Here is a 21,637-nt window from a genome sequence, read left to right on the forward strand (position 1 = left end):
AGCACTCTATTCCGTTCTTTAATTCAGATTAAAATAATCCATGCGAGCTGGCAAAAGATGATCAATGGAGACGTAGTTTCCCTTTATTGTGACTTTGATTAGATCACCCATGATAGATTCTGAGCCATGAAAAAGAAGGCCAAAAATCCTGGATTTCCGCAAGTCATAAATTGCCCTCTGTCAGGGAAATGTAAATCAATGTAGCAAGCTCAAATTGATGGGGCATTTTCTGGCTGAGCACACTTTTATTTCAGGCTCTGGAAATTGCCTTCATTGCCACAGGTAAAGAAGAGGTGAAGCACCAAAAATATAAATGAGATGTGTTAAATAAATATATGTTAACGATGTAACCATATAGATCTTATCTTAATGGCTTTCTTTATGATTTTTGATTTACAGTGCAGTATGCACATTCATAGGCTCCAAGAATCCTGTAAAAGTAAGAGAGTTATTTGTTTTGTTTCTACATCCACAGCGCTTGTTCAGTTGATGGGGCCCATATCCCAAAAGTACCTGGGGGTGAGGTTGTAACATTATTTCTTGCATGCAGCTCATTATAATGCAAGAGCAGTCCTTGGAAAACAAACTGTGCCTTGGCAGAGAGGCAGAGCAGTGATGGTGCTGCTGCAGGGACATGACAGCTACAGTCTCTCCATCCATAAATCCCCTTGACTCTACAGGGCACAGAGCCACACCTGGGTATTAGCCTGAAAGAGAGACAGCTAAATGACATCTGTGCCATCTTGCTAAGACTTGGACAGGGTGAAGCACCGAAGACCTTTATTATTAGTAAAAGTATACTTTCAAACAGCTTACCAGGGTATTTGTGTCAGGGGACTGGTATTACAGGCACTCTAGCCTGAATTTTCACTCCCTACCTCATTTTAGGCCATTGACACCATTGTATTACAATTACATTCTCTAAAACTTAACATTATCTAGGATATAGATGAACATCCCCTGATATGACATTTCCATATAAGCACATTGGTATTTGTATGGCAGATGGGAAATTGACCTGGTTTAGAGAAAGCCAGAGACTATGTTGTTAGATAAACAAAGAGAAATTGATATTAAAGCCCCATCCCTTTCCCCCATACATTGCGGATGTAGAAGTCATTGGGATAAAGAGATATCAAGTGCTGAGAGAAGCTTATTTTGATTTAATCTATTTACAATCCTATGAAGAGAAACTATTAGAATATGTATACTTTATCTACTGTACCCTGTTATGACTAAGTGTTGGTGGGCTTCACCAGTCTTTTCCTCCTGCAAGCTATTGTGTGTAAAGGGGAAATTATAATTGGGGTATATGGAACATCTAATTTGTATCACCCACTGCTTCTGTTTTCCAGCTCACTCTGGCATCCCATTCCTTTCATAGCTCTGCTAACACCCCCTTCTGACTCTCTACATTTACATTTTATCAGACACTCTTATCCAGAGCGACTTACAGTAGTGAGCGCATTCATTTCATATTTTTTCTTCTCCTGTATCGGTACCCCGTGGAAGTCGAACCCACAACTTCTGGCATTGCAAGTGGCGTGCTCTACCAACCGAGCCACACAGGTATACACTATAAGTTGTTTTTCTCTAAACAGTTGCATCGGCTGTCCTTCCTCTTTCTGACCATCCTTGGTAATCTCTCTCTCTCTCTCTCTCTCTCTCTCTCTCTCTCTCTCTCTCTCTCTCTCTCTCTCTCTCTCTCTCTCTCTCTCTCTCTCTCTCTCTCTCTCTCTCTCTCTCTCTCTCTCTCTCTCTCTCTCTCTCTCCCTCACTCTCACTCTCACTCTCACTCTCACTCTCACTCTCACTCTCACTCTCTCTCTCTCTCTCCCACCCCTCTCTCTCGCTCTTGCTCGCTCAGGCTTTTCCCTTTACATCTCATACAATAATTCACTGTTTTAATCTTTTTCTTGGCAGTGAATGTACTGTATTGCTTAGCAACCTCTTTTGCCGTACATATGTCATATCTCTCTATAACACAACCCAAATGTATCTGTTTTTTAAAATACTAATCCTTTCTTAAATGCATGCATACACCACCAGCATAAAATGTAAAAGGTATATGGTAGTATCCAGGCTCACAATCTTGACTGACTAAGACAATAGCCATACATGTGAGGTCTGAGAAGAAGCTGAATGCAGCATGGAAAGGATCAATGCTCTAAACCATTAATGACAGGTGGGTACTACTCCGACTCCCTGTTTGATAAAACCAATCAACACCTGTCCAACAAGTGATCCAGTGTTATTTAGAGTTTAATTTCCCAGGTTCAGCACACTGCAACATTGGATCAAGTTCAATTCTGGAGAATTGTCTTCTGAAAAAATAATGAGGGACATTTTTGACATTGTACAACACATTCTGAGTCTATTAACCGTCTTGATGAGAACGTGTTTCTGTTCACATGAGCACTAAGCAACAACACAGAACATGCTTAGCAAAAGAACTGTTAACCATATTTGATTTGTACTTCCAGCACTAAACCTGGCATTGATCAAGATGAATTCAGAAAGCATTTAAATGGCAGCATTAAGTATGCGTTAAGCTGCCTTTTCACGTGTCAGCTTTGAGAGTAAAAATAGAAGCAGAGACAGCTGTGTCCACAGCCTGATTTCAAATCTGATTGTTTATAGGGGGATGTTACATTGCATTATGCATTATGTAAAATATTGCTCTATTCCTACAATCACAGCTATCTTTTAATCAAGCATCATTGGTGTTGACTTTCATTTTCTTTCATGCCTAGTGTTGATCACATGGAACAGTCCTCACTCAGCCCATAAAGGCTAAAAATCGGATTTAGAGATTAACATTTCATCCCATAAATTCAGACGTCCACAGGGCAATCATTTATCATTATAAGAGATTAAATAAAGATGAGATGTTTTTTTTTTGCTTCAAGTCTTTAGAGTGCTTACTGTGGGGACATGACCATGCCTAAATCCACATTGAGCCCAGTCACTGATTTTGATTTACATGTAGTAGATTAGAGTAGGTTATGCAGCGTAGGGCAGTTGTGCATGTGCTTTGACTACTTGCTGTGAAATCTCTTTTCATGAGAACTCATAGGGGTAGCAGGCCAAAGCTCAGCTGGAGTAATGTTTTAGTTGCATTGCGTCAAGGAAATTTTACCAATAAGAAACTGTGAAACATGTATGTAAGTGCTGATGCTGTGATTAGACTTCATAGAACTGATTAGGAAGTAATAGCCAAGTGATGATTCTCACTTTGCTGAGTGTACCTTTAGGTTTAGGACGATACATGGATGTACAGTATGTACTCTTTTTAGAAAGACTGCTGCTCCATGTGTCCTCTGCCTTCACCAAGGGCCATGAGATGGAATCTGCACTTAGAAAATACCCTACATATTGTAGGTATTATACACCACTTGTGACAAATGCATTTAATCAGTCAGCTTTACTAGTTCCACATGGATCATGTTACCGTTCATTTACAGTGCAATGTGGACTCTCAAATTATGAAATAGTGTGTCTTTCTTGTGGCAGTTGTACGACCTGGCAACATGTCATGTTTATATTCCCTGGTTTTATCGTCCAAACAGCCCATGAGTGTGTGGTGAGGCAACACTGAGGAAGTGACGCTGTAATTCAGAATAAGAGCTCTGTTGTGGGCTTGCAATGAGCTGCTGCTATTTTCTGATGGTGCAGGAAAAACCCTCATTTAGAACCTCCCGTCTTGCTGAGCACGCAATCTAACTTAGAGTTGCCTACGGAGGATGCCTGTCACCAACAGGGGTACAATCCACTGAGCTGATATCCAATACTTACTAAAAAGTATTTGATTAAACAATCTGTTCCCCCTTAATAGTTTGAATCGTTCTATCCAAACAGTCAACAAATAGACAAATATTATGCTCCATCATCCCAAATGAGTAAGTGACACGCTACACATTATATTTTCACTGTGTGAAAATGGAACGGTTTGGGGGGAAACAAGGGACAGGCGATAAAAATTGGAATCTGATCTTATCTACTCTTTCATTGTGTTACACATCTTCTCATTGTGCATTTTGCGTTTCCTTGAGTTAACATCATTTATGGTTCTTTAACACTGGTTCAGTGAATAATAAGAGGAATCACCTCCTTCTTAGCTTTTATAGAGAAGAAGATTAAATAAATAAAACCATGGGATGATGTAGCCTACCCTTGACCCTTCAAACCAAGGCCAAGATCAAGGCAGAGGACTGCTTTAGAGAAAGGACACCATCTGCTTAGAGGAGAGAGGATTAAAAATAAACTGGGTGCAGGACCAACATCATACTGGGTTTGTTCTGTCTGGAATTGCAAAGGCAATCTGAAAGTGGGTATAGCAGTCCCCAAAATCCCAAAGGAAATCAGGAGCTTTCACAGCTGCCGGGCCTGCCTGTAGCTTGAACACAACTTCGAAGATGACAAGGCCCAGTACACAGGGACAAAGAAGAGGGCAGAGAGAAACTAAACTCTCCCACTGTACTCAATCACTATTTGATCTACTACTACTATGTCATCTAGTCTCTTTATTTCTAAGAAGATGTTCATTAGTTATGTAATTTGATTGGTACCAAACACAAACAAAATAAAGAAAATTAAAAGTGAAATAGGCCTCAACTGTAGTTCTAAGAAGCAACTGCAGAGATATACTTTATGGGAATGTGTGTCGTAATGCAGGCAAATAAATGTACTTTCTGTTCTGAGAACATAAATGTAGTATTTAAAGTTGCTGAACAGGAAACATCAACAGAGTGTTGGCCAGAGGAGGCAGGAGAGGACGAGTTTTCTCTTCAGTGAATTTCATAAACATTTTAATTGTAAAACATTTAAAAAATAATAATTTTTAGATAAAACAATACAAAATATAATCACGTCACCAAACAATTGATTAAAACACCATATTCTGCAAAAAAGCTCTACAGAAGCCTCAACAGCACTCTGTAGGGTAGCACCATGGTGTAGCCGGAGGACAGCTAGCTTCCGTCCTCCTTTGGGTACATTGACTTCAAAACCAAACCTAGGAGTCTCATGGTTCTCACCCCCTTCCATAGACTTACACAGTAATTATGACAACATCCGGAGGATGTCCTCAAGCCTATCAGAGCTCTTGCAGCATGAACTGACATGTTGTCCACCCAATCAAGGATCAGATAATTAATCTAGCACTGAAATCATAAGCTACAGCTAGCTAGCACTTCAGTGTAAAAATGTGGTGAGTAGTTGACTCAAAGAGAGAGAAAGATAGTTGAACAGTTTTTAACAAATTAGGAGAAGCAAGAGAAAAATAGAGAGAGATTGGTATTACTAATTTATTGCCACCGGGGGCTGCCGGTGTAACTGCTTACTGACTGTACACTAACGTTACTGCATGATTGTAGCAGGTTTACTAATGCGTTAGTTCTATTAGCTATGCTGACTATGGCGTTACTTTAGCTAAAATGGTGACAATGATGTAGGCTGTGTGTAGAGGTTTGGCTTGGAAAGGTTTTTTCACCTGGTCACATACAGATCATGTGTTGTGCATTGAAGTCCACAAGCGAAGGGACAAGGTGAGAGGAGGATAGCGCATAGAAGGAATACAATGTGGCTGCTATGAAAGTGAACTGTGTTAACGCGTGATATGGGGTGTATTCATTCCGCCGAGTCTGTTTAAAGAAAAATCTTAAACGGAAGCAAATGGAACAAAACGGGGATAAACATACCTGAATTTGTCCAATAGAAACTCTCGTTTGCAACTGTTGGACTAATGATTACACCGTATATCAGCTGGATGCAGGCAAGAGTGTGCAAGACGGTATTGAATGTCACTGTCTGTCAATGTGTCACTGTCTGTCGCCTCAAATTTGTCTCTCGACCTGTGTGTGCCTACGTTGTAAACTTTCATTCATAGGCTAGGTTGTAGCAACCTCATGATGAGTATAGGGGAAATTTGAGTATCACGTAGAAGCCTAACAAGCACAAGGACAGGTGAAACAGATCAGGGTGTGACAATAAGGCCATGCTCATGAAAAATAAATTGTACTGACCACCACTGGTGTTCACCTATATTAGATACTCGTTGCGTTCCAGATTCTATGCAAATTCATGTTCACATGATTCCTGAGATGTTAAACATTTGCACAGGCATTGTACACATCTGATAATCTGTGCAAGCCTGAACAAAATGTGCCTATGATGATTGCATCCTTAATAGTATGCTTTGGATGACCTGCATTGGAGATCACTCTTGGTTTAGTGCAGTACTTAAATGTAAAAACTTGAAAACATTTTCCTTTATTCAGTCAATAGTCCAGGTATGAGGTGAGGTTCAAGGAATTTTCTTCACCGTCTGGAGTGAAGTCAGGCTTCTCATAGATGCCTCTCACACAATTGGACAATTTCCTTGAAGCAGAAGGAGAAGGATGTAAATTGACACTGATTTCAATACATTGCAGTCAATGGGAAAAGATGAGTGACACAGCACTGACGCTTATGTCAATACATTTCAGTCAATGGGAAAAGATGAGTGTCAATCTATTGATGCTTATGTCAATACATTACAATCAATGGGAAAATATGAGTGTCACATGAATGTCCTTTACATCATTACATTGTATTCAATGGGAAAAATTTGTGTCACAATAATGACCTTTATGTCAATACATTGCGGTCAATGGGAAAAGATCAGTGTCACAGGGTTGATGCTTATTTTAATACATTGCATTCAATGGGAAAAGATGAGCATCAACCAATTGACTCTTATGTCAATACATTGAAATCAATGTTAAGATATAAGGCTCAAGGATACAGTGCTTTCAGAAAGTTTTCACACCCCTTTACTTTTTCCACATTTTGTTGTGTTACAGCCTGAATAAAACATTTGTGTCACTGATCTGCACATAATACCCCATAATGTCAAAGTGGAATTTAGTTTGTAGAAATGTTTTGAAATTAATAAAAAAGGAAAAGCTGAAATGTCTTGAGTCAATAAGTATTCAACCCCTTTGCTATGGCAAACCTAAATAAATGTTTAACTCAGTAATAGTGATTTTTGAATGACTACCCCATCTTTATACCCCACACATACAATTATCTGTAAGGTCCCTCAATCGAGTAGTGAGTTTCAAACACAGATTCAACCACAAAGACCAGGGAGGTTTTTCAATGCCTCGCAAAGAAGGGCATCGATTGGTAGAAAAGCAATATCTCTTTGAGTATATCTCTTTGAGCAAAGTGAAGTTATTAATTACGCTTCGGATGGTGTATCAATACACCCTGTCACTACAAAGATACAGGAGTTCTTCCAAACTCAGTTGCCGGAGAGGAAGGAAACTGCTCAGGGATTTCACCATGAGGCCAATGGTGATTTTAGAACAGTTACAGAGTGTAATAACTCTTAGATGTAAAGTCTCCCGTTTAGGGAACCTTCATGGTTCTGGTACCGGTTCCGACTGACATTGTAAATTGATCTGTGGACACCGGCTTGCATTGAGCGATAGCCCTGATTCCCACAGACACAGTAATATATTTTCTGAGCCTGTGTGACATAGGATGTGAAATCTGAAACCACTTGAAGATGGGATTTAATTTGTTCTTCTGACTGTCCATGAACTCCTGGCTAAACCCTACGTCTCAGCCACTGACAAAGCACATGCCTGCAATCCATAATTCATAGATTTTAAACAAAAAACACTTTCTGTTTGTCGTAGACGGACAATATTAATATGATATGAAAGGCGAGTCCTAACAAGTCCAGGAAGCCAAGCTAGAGCTCTGTGACACATTCACAACGATGAGGGCAGACATTTTGATCAAGAGAGACATTTTCTCTAACACTAAACATACAAGTATGTGTTTTAAAGTTATAAAGGATAAATCTTATAGTTAGTCATTTTATAATTTGATTATACTATATTTAGAAAGCACATAAGTCATTTCAAGCCTTATTCATACTGTTTTGTTGAATAGGAAATACATCATATCAAATATTTCATATGTTTATATTTGTATCATATTCATACTGTGTACATGTGTCCCAAAAAATGACTACACCTCAGAAATGTGTAACTATTCTTACCAGAAAGGTGAGATTTTAACCTTTCTTGGAGTATGCAGCATTAGGAGTTATTGTTTATGGCCCTCTCATGATAAATAATTACTTTTAGGGATTATGTAAATTACATTTTCGATTACATTTAGTTACATTTAATTACATTGGTTGTGATATGAGAAAACTGATGGATCAACAACGGATGGCTCAACAACATTGTAGTTACTCCACAATACTAGCCTAAATGACAGAATGAAAAGAAGGAAGCCTGTACACCCTGTACAGTATTAAGCAATTAAGCAATACTGTATACAAAAATTCATCCCGAATACAAAGCGTCATGTTTGGGGCAAATCCAACAATAACACATCACTGAGTACCACTCTTCATATTTCCAAGTATGGTGGTGGCTGCATCATGTTATGAGTATGCTTTTCATCGGCAATGACTAGGGAGTTTTTGTTAGGATAAAAATAAATGTAACACAGCTAAGCACAAGTCCAAGAGAAAAACCTTTCAGTCTTCTTTCCAACAGACACTTAGAGACGAATTCACCTTTGAGCAGGACAATAACCGAAAACATAAGGTCCAATCTACACTGGGGTTGCTTACCACGATGACATTGAATGTTCCTGAGTGGCCTAGTTACAATTTTGACTTAAATAGTCTTGAAAATCTATGGAAAGACTTGAAAATGGCTGTGTAGCAATGATCAACAACCAACTTGACAGAGCTTAAATATTTTTTTTTAAGAATCATGGGCAAATATTGTACAATCCAGGTGTGCAAAGCTCTTAGATACTTGTGACAATTTTTATTTGTCACATGCACCGAATACGAAATAGAAAATAAAACATAAAAGTAACATATAACAAACAGCAGCAGTAAAATAACAAGCAAGGCTATATACAGGGGGTACTGGTACAGAGTCAATGTGTGGGGGCACCGGTTAGTTGAGGTAATTGAGGTAATATGTACATGTAGGTAGAGTTGACTATGCATAGATTATAAACAGAAAGTAGCAGCAGCGTAAAATAGGTGTCTGGATAGCCTTTTGATTAGCTGTTCATGAGTCTTATGGCTTGGGGGTAGAAGCGGTTAAGAAGCTTTTGGACCTTGACTGGCACTCCGGTATCGCTTTCCGTGCGGTAGCAGAGAGAACAGTCTATGACTAGGGTTGATGGACTTCTGAATTTTTTGGGGCCTTCCTCTGACACCACCTGGTATAGAGGTACTGAATGGCAGAAAGCTTGGCCCCAGTAATGTACTGGCCGTACGCACTACCCTCTGTAGTGCTTTGGGGTCGGAGGCCGAGCAGTTGCCATACCAGGCGGTGATGCAACCCGTCAGGATGCTCTCGATGGTGCAGCTGTAGAACTTTTCGAGAATCTGAGGACCCATGCCAAATATTTTCAGTCTCCTGAGGGGGAATAGGCATTGTCGTGCCCTCTACATGACTGTCTTGGTGTGTTTGATGTGTTTGATGATGTGGACACCAAGGAACTTGAAGCTCTCAACCTGCTCCACTACAGCCCCGTCAATTAGAATGGGGGAGTGCTTGGTCCTCCTTTTTCTCTCAAATCATCTCCTTTGTCTTGATCATGTCTTGGGAGAGATTGTTATCCTGGCACCACACTGCCAGGTCTCTGACCTCCTCCCTATAGGCTGTCGGATTGTTGTCGGTGATCAGGCCTACCACTGTTGTGTCAACGGCAAACTAAATGATGCTGTTGGAGTCATGCTTGGCCATGCAGTCATGGGTGAACAGAGAATACAGCAGTTTTTAATGTCCCATTGGTAGGATAGTCTTGATCGGAGCTCATCCATTTTGATATCCAATGATTTCAAGTTGGCTAATATGACTGATGGTAGAGGGGGATTACTCACTCGCCGTTGGATCCTTACAAGGCACCCCAACCTACGTCCCCAATATCTCTGTCTCTTCTTCATGCAAATTACGGGGATTTGGGCCTTGTTGGATGTCTGAAGTAAACCCTTTGCGTCCGACTCGTTAAAGAAAAAAACTTTTGTCCAGTAGGTGAGTAATCGCTGTCCTGATATCCAGAAGCTCTTTTCGGTCATAAGAGACGGTGGCAGAAACATTATGTACAAAATAAGTTACAAATAACGCGAAAAAAACACACACAATAGCACAATTGGTTAGGAGCCTGTAAAACGGCAGCCATCTCATTGAGTGCACATATTGGCAAGGCAATGTGCAACGAACAGACAAGTCAGAAACATGGAGAAATAATCAATAATAATATTTAATAATAATAATAATTTGTTCTTTAGAATAGTCGAACAGAAAACAAAATAATATCAATCACGCAACATCAGGTAGACAGGTAGACAACAGTCTACAACATAAGCAGCAAACAAATCCATATAAATTCGAGTCAAGCACAACATGGGACTGAACCCCATGTTAGGCTATAGTTCAACCTAATAATGTAATAAAGAATAGACTACTTTTGCTTTCAGATGCCATTTAAGAACAAGTTACATGGAAAAACACTAAGCCAAACAGATGTCGTGTCATGGGGTAAAAGGTCATTCATCATGCGCAATCATGCATTGTGCAATGTAAAAGTGTCAATCCATTTAGAAATGTAGAAATATACAATATCCAAGCCACAGGCAGAACCTAATCCAAACGAACATCTATATAGATATTATAGAAAAGAAGAGGTACTACGGTTTAGAACCCTGAACGAATTACCTTTCAACGCTTCAAATTCAACAGATGAGATCCTTCTCAAATTGTCACTCTTTAAAGCATAACCGTTCTAGACACGACATCCTGCTCTGTCTGCATATATATATGTCAAGTCAGTCTGGCCTGGAGAGGGTGGGGGAACAGGGGGCGGTTGTTTGCCTGAGGGATCAATGGAGGCCGAGACAGTTCAATGAGAGGAAGACAAGGGTTGATTAAGTGCTGAGAGTAAACAAGAAGAAGAGGAAAAATAATAATAAAGCATGCAAGCTGGATCAAAAAATAAATAGATAAATAATTGAATAAGTAAATAATGTAGTAAATAATGAAACATCACACCAAGGGATAGGGTTAGGGTTGAGGCTAGGTTTAGGGTTGAGCTGGGATGTGGACATTAATCTAGAGTTAGGGTTATTGTTAAGGTTGAGCTGGGAGTGGACAAGAAGCTATGGTTAGGGCCTCAACCCTCGGCATTCTGAAAGTATTCAGACCCCTTCACTTTTTCCACATTTTGTTATGTTACAGATTTATTCTAAAATGTGTTCAATATTTTTTTTTTTCATCCATTTACACCCGCTACCCCATAATGACAAAGTGAAACAGGTTTTTAGCATTTTATGCAAATGTATTTGAAATAAAAAACAGAAATACCTTCTAGATAAGTATTCCATACAATTTGCTATGAGACTCAAAATTGAGCTCAGGTAAATCCTGTTTCCATTGATCATCCTTGAGATGTTTCTACAAATTGATTGGAGTTCATCTGTGGTAAATTCAATTGATTGGACATGATTTTGAAAGGCACACACCTGTCTATATAAGGTCCCACAGTTGACAGTGCTTGGAGTTTGCCAAAAGGCATTTAAACGACTCTCAGACAATGAGAAACAAGATTCTCTGGTCTGATGAAACCAAGATGGAACTATTTGCCTGAATGCCAAGCGTCACATCTGGAGGAAACCAGGCACCGCTCATCAGCATGGTGGTGGCAGCATCTTGCTGTGGGGATGTATTTCAGTGGCAGGGACAGAGTCAAGATCGAGGGAAAGATGAACAGCGCAAAGTATAGAGAGATCCTTGATGAAAACATGCTCCAGAGCGCTCAGGACCTCAGACTGGGGTGGTTCACCTTCCAACAGGACAACGATTCTAAGCACACAGCCAAGACAACGCAGGAGTGGCTTCAGGACAAGTCTCTGAATGTCCTTGAGTGGCCTAGCCAGAGCCCGGACTTGAACCCGATCGAACATCTCTGGAAAGACCTGAAAATAGCTGTGCAGCGACTCTCCTTATCCAACCTGACAGAGGTTGAGGATCTGCAGAGAACAATGGGAATAACTACCCAAATACAGGTGTGCCAAACTTGTAGCGTCATACCCAAGAAGACTTGAGGCTGTAATCGCTGCCAAATGTGCTTCAACAAAGTACAGAGTAAATGGTCTGAATACTTATGTAAATGTGATATTTCAGTTTTAAAAATGTCTAAAAACCTGTTTTTGCTTCGTCATTACGGGGTATTGTGTGTAGATTGATGAGGGAAAATAACTATTTAATCAATTTTAGAATAAGGCAGTAACGTAACAAAATGTGGAAAAAGTGAAGGGGTCTGAATACTTTCCAAATGCACTGTAACCCTAACCTTAATCCAATTAAAATGTATTCATTCGCCTCTCCCCCACTACATGGCCGAAAGGTACGCCTCACTTGTAGCCTGACCTAGAGTTAATGTGCTTTTGAGTGACGTCGGCAGAACGGTTGAGGCTAGAAACAAAATTCACATATGGGATCGTTCAACAGACACTCCCGATGAACACAAGCCTGCAAAATTAACTCTTCATAGTTAAAACTTGACCCCACAGATAACAAGGATTTTCTTCCATAGAAAAGCATTACCTACAGCCGTCATATAACCATGATGCCCCCGTGGACTGTGATTGAGCTAGCTAACCATTCTTCCACACAAACCATCATAACCTTATAGGGATGCCCTCTGTTTAGGTTTAGCTTCCTGTGGCAACCGGAAGTGGCTTAATTCATCCTCAACCTGGTCCTTTATTCTTTCCCTGCAGTTACATAAAAACACTGTCAAAAATACCCTGAGTTTCAAGTCTTTAAGAACGTAGCCAGGATCCTGTGATTACAGGAAGTGACTTTAGTAGGGGTCATAGGGGCGGTTTCCAAAAGGTTGAATGTTCCCAAATGTTACATATTTGTGACCAAGAGACTGTCATGACCCGGCATTTGAAATTTGAAGGCAATCAACCCAAAACATTTTTGACCTCTATTGGACACAATGGTCTTGCAGTTATAGATACTAAGATTATTGTTATTCTGAATTTTGAAGAGGATATTGGATTTTTTTTTTTATTGACTTGAAATCTACTTTTAGCTTTAATGTGTTGCTGGAACACAATTCAAAATACATTTCATCTTGATTTTCTGGTGCCGTTTGGGCAATTTAGAGTAATTATTGGGGACTTATTTGTGGAGGGTTTTAACTTTTTTTCTGGGTGATTTGTGATGTTGTATTTGTGATTCTCATGACTAGGTTTTTGAATTTTAATGTGTGACTGTATATATTTATATAGTTTGGGTATAATGTGTACTGTATATTTATGTTGTATATACAGGGCGCATTTGTAAAAAGAGAGCTACAGTAGGTCTCAAAAATAAAACAAAAATTACCTAAAACTGTCTGTGCCAGCCTGCCTTCCTGTCTGTCTGTCTGTCTGTCTGCCTGCCTGCCCGTCTGTCGGTTTGTCTGCCTACCTGCCTGCCTGTATGTCCACCTGCCTGTCTATCTATCTCTCTGTCTGTCTGGAGGGAGGGAAATAAGGATAGAGAGAGAATGGAAGGGGGAGGGGGGAGAGTAGGGGATGGTGAGGGTGGGGTAGAGATGGGAGAGGGAGAGGTGGGTCAACAGATAGAAAGAGGGGAGAGAGAAGGGAGAGAGGAGAGAGAGAGAAAGATACGAGATGGGAGAGAGAAGGGAGGGATGGAGAGAGAGAGTGAGAGGGGGGATTAGAGAACAGAGAGAGACATGTCTATCTGCCTGCCTATCTGTCTGTTTGTCTGTGTAAGTATTTCACCAATTAACCCATTGGAACTTTATCACCATCATTTCCAATTGACTTGAAATATATTGTCATAAGTGTCAATTAGTTGACTTTCATATTTTCCCGTTGACTGCAAATGTATTGACATAAGCGTCAACCCTGTGACACTTTTCTTTTCCCATTGAATGTAATGTATAGACATAAGCGTCAATATGTTGTTCAGATAAATAAAAAAGCAGGTTGAAAAATAAGCCAACCCACTCTTCTTGCTAATGCAGCAAACTTTGCACTTCTAAAAATGAGGTCCACAGTTAGAAAAGGGAGGAAATTGGAAACGATCAAGTCTCAGAAGGACAAAGACTGTTATTCTTGCCGAGAACAAAGACAAGCCAGGATGTTGGCAGCCTTGGAGAGAGTCTTTCAGTCGAATTTAAGACTGAGAGAATCAGATTCTTCTGTCTTGATGATAGCTGTTATGCATTGTCAATGAATATGTCCCTGGGATGGGAATAACTCAGAGGGTAAAGAATAATTGTGAAATAAATGGTTCTATGTAGGCTACTGTGAGCATGCCAACGGTATGAGCTCAATCAGTGTATTTGATTGCTTTATAAAGTCAATAAATCATTTTCAATACACTGTGCTTTTCAGTCTTTGAGTTTGAATAGGATTTGGAAAGGTGTCTCATGCACACACTTCTTCACTATACAGGCAGAAATCTCACAATTTACAAAAGCAAACAATACTGTTTAAATATGTGATGATTACTCTAGGTATATATAGATTTTTTATTTTATTTCATCTTTATTTAACTAGGCAAGTCAGTTAAGAACAAATTCTGATTTACAATGACAGCCTAGGAACAGTGGGTTAACTGCCTTGTTCAGGGGCAGAACGACAGATTTTTACCTTGTCAGCTCAGGGATTCAATCTAGCAACCTTGCGGTTACTGACCCAACGCTCTAACCACTAGGCTACCTGCCGCCCCGGTGTTATGGTGTTACATCAGCTAATAATGACTTTACTTTGTTACAATCATCAATTCCTCAGATATGTGGTGCTTTGATGCAGAAAATGAAAAACAACAAAGTTCTCATTCAGCACCGTATTACAGGTGGTCTACATTATCGCAGAAAGCCACACTCCCAGACAAATGATAAGCAGTATAATTTCATGGTATGAAAAGAAAAACAACATTCCAGTAAACAAATGAATAAGCAATTTTAATGTTCACAGTCATTTCTTCTTCAATGAGCATAAAAAACAATTGATCGGAAAATCAATTGAAATATCATTTTATCCTGTGATGACAGTTTAAAGCTGATATTTTACATGGTTTAATCCATGGAAATCTGGATAACACCTTGTTCAAACAGCAAGCCAATATTGCAAGTAGCCCGACTTCACATGATGTCAGACACACTCTCATAGCCAGTCTACAGACCCAGATCAGGTCATGTTCAAGTTGCTCTGACCTTCAGATAAGGCTGCTCCTCTTCATAGGGAAATGACTGTGTTCATGAAAAAGCAGAGACACTTTATTTGACACCTATTCATACTACTGAACAAGTTCATTGGGAATTCTTATTTACATATGTGTCCTTGAAGTGGCGTATGAGCATGAACCACATCCAAAAGAAGCTGCTTGATGAATACTGTAACAGTCACAGTAGACTTGGGGGAAGAGGGGATACATCAAAGATGGTTACTGTAACAGTCACAGTAGACTTGGGTTTAAAACGGGATACATCAAAGATGGTTACTGTAACAGTCACAGTAGACATGGGTTTAAAACGGGATACATCAAAGATGGTTACTGTAACAGTCACAGTAGACATGGGAGAAGAGGGGATACATCAAAGATGGTTACTGTAACAGTCACAGTAGACTTGGGGGAAGAGGGGATACATCAAAGATGGTTACTGTAACAGTCACAGTAGACTTGGGTTTAAAACGGGATACATCAAAGATGGTTACTGTAACAGTCACAGTAGACATGGGTTTAAAACGGGATACATCAAAGATGGTTACTGTAACAGTCACAGTAGACATGGGAGAAGAGGGGATACATCAAAGATGGTTACTGTAACAGTCACAGTAGACATGGGGGAAAACGGGATACATCAAAGATGGTTACTGTAACAGTCACAGTAGACATGGGTTTAAAACGGGATACATCAAAGATGGTTACTGTAACAGTCACAGTAGACATGGGAGAAGAGGGGATACATCAAAGATGGTTACTGTAACAGTTACAGTAGACATGGGGGAAAACGGGATACATCAAAGATGGTTACTGTAACAGTCACAGTAGACATGGGAGAAGAGGGGATACATCAAAGATGGTTACTGTAACAGTCACAGTAGACATGGGGGAAAACGGGATACATCAAAGATGGTTACTGTAACAGTCACAGTAGACATGGGTTTAAAACGGGATACATCAAAGATGGTTACTGTAACAGTCACAGTAGACATGTGAGAAGAGGGGATACATCAAAGATGGTTACTGTAACAGTCACAGCAGACATGGGAGAAGAGGGGATACATCAAAGACGGTTACTGTAAATGTAACAGTCACAGTAGACAGGTGAGAAGAGGGGATACATCAAAGATGGTTACTGTAACAGTCACAGCAGACATGGGAGAAAAGGGGATACATCAAAGATGGTTGATCTACTGTGCCACAGCTATGGAAAGTCTGGCTTGGAAAGTCTGACTCAAGCTGTTAAGCAGTACTGAGTCTCAGTCAAAACCATCCTGTACAAAGTTCTCCATCTCCACTCTTAGAAAAAAAATAGTTCCAAAAGGGTTCTTCGGCTATCCCCATAGGAGAACCCTTTTTGGTTCCATGTAGAACCCTCTGTGGAAAGGGTTCCTCAAAGGGTTGTCCTATGGGGCCAGCCGAAGAACCCTTTTAGGTTCTAGACAGCACTTTTGTTTTCTAAGAGTGTGAGAGAGTTCACTGCTGATCTCTTGGTGAATGCCATGATCTGAGGTCACATTAAAAGGTTTCCCTTTCAGTAAGTACACATGATATGTGAGAGACAGAGAGGATCTTACAATCAGAATAAGGATTGGCATGTTTTAAAAACATAAATATAAAATACATTTTCATTAATCATGAAAATGCGATGGATGATCATGATGAATATAAACAATATCAACACAATACTGTACAAACAATGCATTTCTGACAAAATATGTCAGCTGTAGCCTACACTTGACATGAAAACAATGTTCCTATTACTCATCAATGTTCTACTTCTCACCTTGTACTAAATAAATAAAACAAAATTGAATTGTATTATAATGAACATAAAAATCACTAACATAATAAAAATCTCCATTAAAATGCATACCTCTGGCAAAGAAATGTCAGCTGTACACTTGACATGAAAACAGTGTGCCCATTACTTACCAAGTTTTCTCTTCTCCTTGTGAATAATTTAATTTGAGTGGCTCACTTATTGAGATGAAATCTCTACGGGGACTTGAAAACGCATAAGATCTCTGACTGGCAGTGTTATTTGAAAAAGCAGCACAAAACCTTTCAGCTCTGTTAGTTTTTAATTTGTTCTGCTATTCCATTGCTCACCCTACTGTTTCCCCAGTTATATTTATTGCATTTTGTATTTAATTACTTACTTAACACAGGGAAGGTTCCAAAACTGTGAGCAACTGAGTCAATAAGTTCAATGCGAGTAATGAATCATGTAATTATTTCCATTTCTCCTCATGATGCTGGACACCATTTTAGTAGCAGAAGGAATGTGATAGTGTATTGGACTATTTTCAGTAATAGTGGATATCAAAGGGTAAAATATGCTCTGCTATCTTGTAACAGTGCTCTCTAATTTCCATTCATGAATATTTTCATTTTTATTAGTGAAGGTGTAAAATTAATTCTCTCTATGAATAACAGGTTCTTCAGTCAGAATGTTACTCCTCAGTACAGATTTGCAGCTGTTCTCCCTCACGATCTGCAGCAGTATACAGTACTATAGCAACACCATGCTCAGTAGCCCAGATGGAGAGGGGAGTGCTTGTCTGGTCTCCCCGTCTGCACAGGTCACTGTTGGGGGGACTGGGGTTCCGTGCGCGTGAGTGAGGCGGTGGGCGAAGAGGGGAGACCAGCAGTATGACCTGTCCTGCAACCCGGTGGCCTCAGACAGCCCTGTGGCTGGAAGGGGGGCTCAAAGCCCATGTTGAGGTGCAGCGCCCCACGGGCCTGGCACTAGTCCACTATGGGCTGCTCATACCTGTACAACGCCAGGGCACTCAACTGCTGTGGTACCTGAGAGAACAAAGGAAAAGGATAGGGGGATGGAAAGAGAGAGTAAGATAGAGACGTTTAAAAAAAATCCTCTCAACTTTTTATGTTAGGGTGCAAAGTGAAATAGGCTACTGTACAGATAAATTGCATGCAAAAATCTCATAATGAGAACAGTCCCAAAATGTTAGGCCAGTTTAAAGTAGTATACGGTCCCAATTCAAACAATCACAGATCAAGGGAAAACCACACTGCAGATTCACTGAAACAATGTTTACGGTGTATTTGAGGGACAGGTGTGGTTTTGCGTCAACATCCAATGAAACTGTCTGTGAGAGGAACAGCATGCAGACTGTGTCAGTTTTAATGTAGTTAACACCGCCAACATAGTGTTTCCTTTATCTGTTAGTCATTGACCATTGAAATTAATATCAGATTTTCTGGTAAACCTAAAAAATCTGATTATTGCATGCAATAACTGTACTCTACTGCACAAAACACATGAATATCACTGAGCTCATTTGTGCAAGGTCATAACTGATTTATCTCAGTCTAAACACAAAATTGACAAATGTACTGTATGTACCACAGTGCAAAATACACTAACAGTAGCATGCAGGTCCATCAATAGTAGTAGGGCACCCACTCAGCTAAACTGATCTGCAGTATACAGTGTGTAAGATGAAAGCCTTAAGCAAGAATGCATAGATACTTGCTTTTACTCTTTTAAATGGAGTCTTGACTCCATTAAGCAGGGGGCTCTTGTTAAATTGCAAGCACTTTGCTGATTCAAAGCCTCTCTCACTTTTATGTACTACAGTTCTGTGAATTATGTTTAATTAAATAAGATCAAAAGGTATAAATGTGGCATTAAATATTGAAACTAATATCACAATATTTAATTGATTCTGTTAGTAGTACCCCCCCCCACACACAAACACACACGCACGCACGCACGCACACACACACACACACACACACACACACACACACACACACACCATAACAGAAACAAAACAAAATGGGCTAATCATTTGAAGAGACTTTTGTAGCCTACACTGCTTTATATCTGAGATTTTTTTTACTTCTGAGCTGGTCAACCTCGCCATGGCCACAAAAACTGAATGAATTTGTATAGCATTGATTATCGCTTCCCCAGCTAAGCTCTCAAAACTATTTCTTTACACATCTGGATGTTTATTGAATGTAAATAGAATATAAATAGAATATAATCTTGTTTGCAATAAGATTTCCTCTCTAAGTTAATGCACTATGGTGAGGGCTTTAGATCTCTGTTCCCAGAATTAGTTTATGTGGATTAAGCCATACCTTCTTCAACTAGAAGTAAAATACCTAATATATGAACATACACTTTACAGTGTTGTTGTGGAGACATTATTGATAATTTGATAACCGCCTGAATCAGTTTTCAAGCTTTTTCAGTCTTCAAGCTCTTGAACCTAGCTTAATCTTTGGGGAACTTAATATTCACAACCATGCCCAGAATGTTAATGTATTCAGTAGGGGGTCTGTATCTATGAAGGATTCACACAAATTGTCAGCGGAATGACTAGTTTTAGGAAAAAGTTTCCTAATTAGTGTAATGGGAAGAGCCAAATGTCTGTGTGAAAGCCTTTAAATTAGCTTATGGCCCTATAGTGTTGAGCAAATTGCCCCCTTTCTCTGTTAACAACAGCACAAGACAGGAAGTGGGCCATAGCTTAAAACAGCTCTTTAAAACAGGCCTGGTCTCCGGTAATTTTCAAATTGTGCAAATCCCAGTATGTGAAGTTGCCACGACTCTATTCTGGCAGGTCAGCAACTTGGATTTCCCAATAGGACTGTGAACTTCTTAGTGTTAATTAGACCTACATTTCAATGCATCTGGTCAATGTTCATGTTGCTTTGTGAGTATAGATACTGTACTCCACACTGTAACAGTTTAGAGGCAACTATCAGGGAAGAGCACCAAAGTGTGTGTGGGGGGGGGGGCACAAGTCAACATACTTTGGCAACAAGGTCTTAAATTTCTTGCGATTAACCTAACTGATCAGAAATCCTAGATGTGTTCTGTGTCAAACTATGTTTACAACCATAATGTGCTAGCACTATGCACTAATGCAGAAATAAATGACAATGACATTTAGCTAAATGGGATTTAAGTTGTACCACTTGACTCTTGTCCTCAAACACAAAAACACTGGGACCTCAGCTCTAGGATCTATTGGAGAAACAATCAAGACAACACTGACCAGACAGACTTTTTTCTTTTACTTCGTAATGGATTGAGCGATTTGATGTTGTCTTATAAAAACATCCTCCATTGTGGTAGTCAGTTTGAGGATCTCCTTTCCTGAATCCCTTTCTGAAAATAGGATTAAATCCATGTCTGAGTAATGAATATTTGAAAAATAAAAGGCTTTTTGGCTCGCCGGTGAGCGTGTCCATCCAGGTTTAATCAGGTATATTGGGAAGGAGCTGGCTGTTATGGTGGGAGCTTTTAAAGGCGTGACTCATAGGGCTAGCATAGCCTGGGCAGCAGCCAACACTATGCATTAAAGGTTAAGCAGCGCAGACAGAGGAGTTTGCTTTAGGCCTTCTTGACGTCTTCCCTCAACAGAACGTGGCTGAAGTCTTCTCTGATTCACATTATAACACAGCAAAACCATAAATAGCCCTAGATAGATGAACACCCTGGAAAACACTTCTCTCTATTAATAGCTATTTATAAGCCTGAGCTTCTCCTTTTCTTTATATCAATGTAAGACATTTCAATTCAAATTATTTATTTTTTATTTTTATTTTATTTGAGTGGGGTAGCCCAAATTTGGCTCCTTACACTGACAATTTGGCTACTCTGGTCCCCTAGTACACTGACTAGTACATTCGTCAAGATATGTCCGATATGATCATAACAAACCATATCAAATAACTAAATCCAAGCACTGCAAGTTGCATACTGTAGGTAGGATATAGCAAGATTTGTTCACCAAGATTCAAACATCTTGCAGAAAAGCTGAAGGCGGAAAAGTAAAAAATAAATAATTGAAGTTTAGGAGTTAATCATCATTATATAATATAGAATCCTAGTTCTGTAGCTCCATCAATGGACTTATACAAAAACCTGAAGAAGGCCCCTTCTCTGTCACTCTCTCCTTTAGTCCCTTTTTGAAAAGACGGACAAACGTAAGTAAGAAGAGTAGTGCTGAGGATACCAAAGAGAACAGGCTATAAACACTTAGGTCAACGTGCACTGCAATTAAATCAATTTTCCAAGCTATTAGGTTTGGATTGCTTATCAAAGCATTCACTCAAGTTTTTCCCCCTTTGCACTGCTCTGAATTGGGGTCAGGCTGAAAAAGAATGATTTCCCATTAGGATACAGACAGCTGCAGTGTGCCAGCATGGCCCAGCGTCAATCTCTGACTGCCGTGGATAGCATGAGCCCACGTTGGCATATTAACAACATCCTCAGGCTGGGCCTTCTCCACGTCAGCTGGATAATTCACTCAGTGGTCTATGTGATCCAAACATAGAGCATGGACAGGCTGCTATCATCATCTCTG

General features: G+C 39.8%; 1 protein-coding gene across 2 annotated transcripts in view; it reads right to left on the reverse strand.

Moving 5' to 3' along the window:
- Positions 1-14,994: 14,994 nt before the first annotated feature.
- Positions 14,995-21,637, reverse strand: part of LOC129826261 (leucine-rich repeat transmembrane neuronal protein 4-like) — a 36,180-nt gene continuing 29,537 nt past the window's right edge. For both annotated transcript variants that reach the window (XM_055886792.1, XM_055886793.1), the window contains exon 3: positions 14,995-18,095. In XM_055886792.1, coding sequence (XP_055742767.1) covers positions 18,036-18,095 — 60 coding nt within the window. In that variant the 3' untranslated portion in view covers positions 14,995-18,035. The remainder of the gene's footprint in view (positions 18,096-21,637) is intronic.

Source organism: Salvelinus fontinalis, chromosome 28, assembly GCF_029448725.1.
Source record: "Salvelinus fontinalis isolate EN_2023a chromosome 28, ASM2944872v1, whole genome shotgun sequence".
Taxonomy (NCBI): Eukaryota; Metazoa; Chordata; class Actinopteri; order Salmoniformes; family Salmonidae; genus Salvelinus; species Salvelinus fontinalis.